This window comes from Zonotrichia leucophrys, chromosome 5 (assembly GCF_028769735.1).
Source record: "Zonotrichia leucophrys gambelii isolate GWCS_2022_RI chromosome 5, RI_Zleu_2.0, whole genome shotgun sequence".
NCBI lineage: Eukaryota > Metazoa > Chordata > Aves > Passeriformes > Passerellidae > Zonotrichia > Zonotrichia leucophrys.
The window spans coordinates 46,306,111-46,309,202 of record NC_088175.1 but is presented as its reverse complement, the minus strand read 5'-3'; the positions used below and the strand labels follow the sequence as shown (position 1 = coordinate 46,309,202).

The 3,092-nt window shown below is 41.0% G+C and overlaps 1 protein-coding gene across 1 annotated transcript; it reads left to right on the top strand.

Annotated features, from left to right (window-relative positions):
- Positions 1-2,290, top strand: ASCL3 (achaete-scute family bHLH transcription factor 3). The gene is made up of 2 exons (XM_064715067.1): positions 1-22; positions 1,436-2,290. The coding sequence occupies exon 2, from the start codon at positions 1,441-1,443 to the stop codon at positions 1,978-1,980; it is 540 nt and encodes a 179-aa protein (XP_064571137.1). The 5' UTR covers positions 1-22; positions 1,436-1,440; the 3' UTR covers positions 1,981-2,290.
- Positions 2,291-3,092: the final 802 nt, after the last annotated feature.

The following is a 3,092-nucleotide window of genomic DNA, read 5'->3' as shown; positions in this document are numbered from 1 at the left end:
ATTCTCTGTGTAAATGTGGCAGGTATGAAGTCAGTAGAAAATATTACATTATCCCTATATCCTTGTGGTGGATTTGTGTTATGGAGTTGTGATTGGAACATGTGAAGCTTTGCCAGATTTCTGTGAGTATGGAATCCAGCAGGTTCTGGTAATCCAGTTTAATGTTCAGGTGTGGTTTCCATTTTAGAGGATGCAATAGAATCTCTGCTTTGGACAACAGTGTATGGATGTGCAAGTGGATGGTGAGTAAGAGCTTTTTGGATCAATTCTGTGTAGGCAAGTATTGGTTCCAATCTGTGAGGGTGGCTCATGGTGACTCTTTAAAAATTAGGTGGTTATTTAAAATGTATTTAAAGAAGCTGTTAGGTAACAGTCATTACATCCTTAGCAGTTAGGCTGATGTTTAGCTGTTGGAATAATGATATTGAGAAGGCACCATAATGCAGCTTCTTATAAACCACTGCAAGAGTATCTGTGTGACAAATATGTCAGGGTGATGTGAGTGGTTAGAGCTGCTGTAATGCTGCTCTGAAGAGAGGGAGTGAGGGTAGGCCAGTCTGACTTACAGGCTTCCAGCAGGGCCCCAACAGCTGGGTGCCATCCCTTCTTTGTATTACTAGGACATGCCTTTTTCCTTTAATAAAGTGTTCATTTCATAAATGTGACATATTTAATATTTAATTTCTAGCAGTAGAATTGTTTTCAGTGTTTCATGTCTGTGTTTAATCTGCAGGTAGGTGGAAAAGGAATGTGAGGGCCCAAGGAGGAGTTAGATTTAGTAGAAGTACTCTCGTCTCTAAATCTTTGTATGAGTGGATGTCATACCTGAGAGATGTGGAATTTTAAGACTGAAATCCATTGTCTGCACAGGTTTTCCATTTTGTTAAAATGATATATTGAATGTAGCATCCCATGAATAGAGAGAAAAATATTTTGTCTTTGAAGGCTCTTTGGTATGAATAGGGAGACTTTACTTAAATTGTAGATTTAGTTTTTTTCAGGGAGGGAAAGGGAGTGGGGAGAATGCCTCAGGTGTTGGCCTGCTTTATTTGTTGTCTGTAGACATGTAAGTTTTGGTGGATTTGGAACAAGCTAGACCTATGTGGAATACATATAGGTAGAGTCTCTTAATTTCTACAGCTGAGGTGAAAGGAAGCTGCTTTCTCTTTCCTTTAGGAAACTTTAGTGGCTTTATATTAATATCTGTTGTGTATTAATTTAATCAGTGTGACTGACTTGCACTTTCTTGTACTTTTCAAATGGGATGTTGTCTTGTTCCACCTGATCTCCCAGCATCATTCTGAAATGTCACTAATGCATTGAAAAAGTCTCTTCTGGAAAATGTCAGCAAGGCCTAGAGTTGGTAAATCCAGGTGAGTTTTTGATACTGTTCAGTGTGAGTTGTTTAAAGCACTCTGTAATTATGTGTTTCCAGGCTAAATGCAGAACCTGATGGATGGCAAAAGCTACTGTAACCTCATCTGTGCTGAGGCACAGCACATCCAGCTGGCAAGGCCTTTCTGTGCAGACCCACTGGTCACGTTTCACGTGTACCCAGAAGCACCAAGCCAGGTCCCTTTGGCTGAAGATTTGGCATTCCTGCCTTTCATGTCAGAGCATCTCATCACAGACACCTTCTACAGCGAGCCCTGCCCCTTTCCCTACCAAGTGCCCCACTCCAGTCTGCACAAAAGTGAGTACTCCTACGGCTCAGCTTTCATCAGGAAGAGGAATGAGAGGGAAAGGCAGCGTGTTAAGTGTGTCAATGAAGGCTATGCCAAGCTGAGGCACCACCTGCCCAAGGAGTATGTGGAGAAACGGCTCAGCAAAGTGGAGACCCTGCGTGCTGCCATAAAATACATCAGGGACCTCCAGTCGGTGCTGTGCACTGACTCTGGGGTGGCAGGAAAAGGTGTCACAGAGCCAAACCAGGCTCCTAAAGGCACTAACAAACCAGCCCAGTTTTTGGAGACGATCTGAAGAGTTCCAAAGCCAACCCAAGGTATCCTGGCAGGAATGTAGTAGCCGCTGTGTCAATGACGTGTGTGTCCTGGCACTCCTTGGGAGCAGATCGTGGCACACGTCACTGGCAGCCCACACAAGAGCTTGAACGTTGCACATAGTTACTACACTTAGATATGAGAGGGACAACTGGCAAAATCTCAGCTGAATGACTTAAGTTAATTCATGAAAATCAGAGCGAGTTTCTAAATTTGTCACCAACCTAAAAATGTGACACCTATATGTGTGAAGTTACTGTATGTATCATCACAACCTGCATGCTTTAAAATAAAATCTCTCTACTTATGGGACTGAGATTCTCATTTTCTGTCATGTTATTGGTTTAATCTCACATGCACTTTCTTAAAATATTCACTCTAATTGCCAGTGTTTCTTTTAAAATGCCTTTTTAAAGGTTCCAAGGAGGGTTTGTTAGATGCCAAAAGAAAGGATAATTTAGTTTGAAAGAGAAAAATGGAGTAGGGTAGGAGCTCTTTGAAGCACCGTTACTGAACATAGGAAGAGCATAAAGTTTTGTCAGTGCTGCTCCATCATTTTCTTATTAGTGAACATTTTAATCACATTGAAAACTTTTTGACATTGTGTAATTTCTCTTGAAAATTGGATTCTTGTACAGATGTCAGTGCCCTTAAAAATTTCTAGTACTGCTTATAAAATACCCAGTATAAAGAGAGCTGGCAAGGTTTTAGCCATCAGCATAAAAATAAACTGCAATAAAAATTTTGTTTGGACTTTGACTGATAATGGTTGAGGTCTGGAGTGGTCTTCCCCAACCTCCCAGTCTGTTCCTCTGTACTGCTGATGGTTTCAGTTAAGTGTTACAAAATAGAACTGTATGAAGATGATGAAGAGAGTTTAGCTCATAACCAATAAAATGTCTTAACATTTCCTCTGTGTAAGGGAATCATTGATACTAAATAATTCTGCTGACAGCATGAGAGCTTGTAGGCTGTCTGTGTAGCAGAATGTATAAAAAAAATGGTTACAGACTTGCCAAGTGATGGATCCTCCCTAACTGCCCTTATCCCACCCTCTGACATTGGTTTTATAGCAGTGAATTGAAACATGCC

What these genes read in the sequence shown, in the direction of transcription:
- ASCL3 (XM_064715067.1), top strand. Translation starts at nt 1,441, where the DNA reads ATGCAGAACCTGATGGATGGCAAAAGCTACTGTAACCTCATCTGTGCT.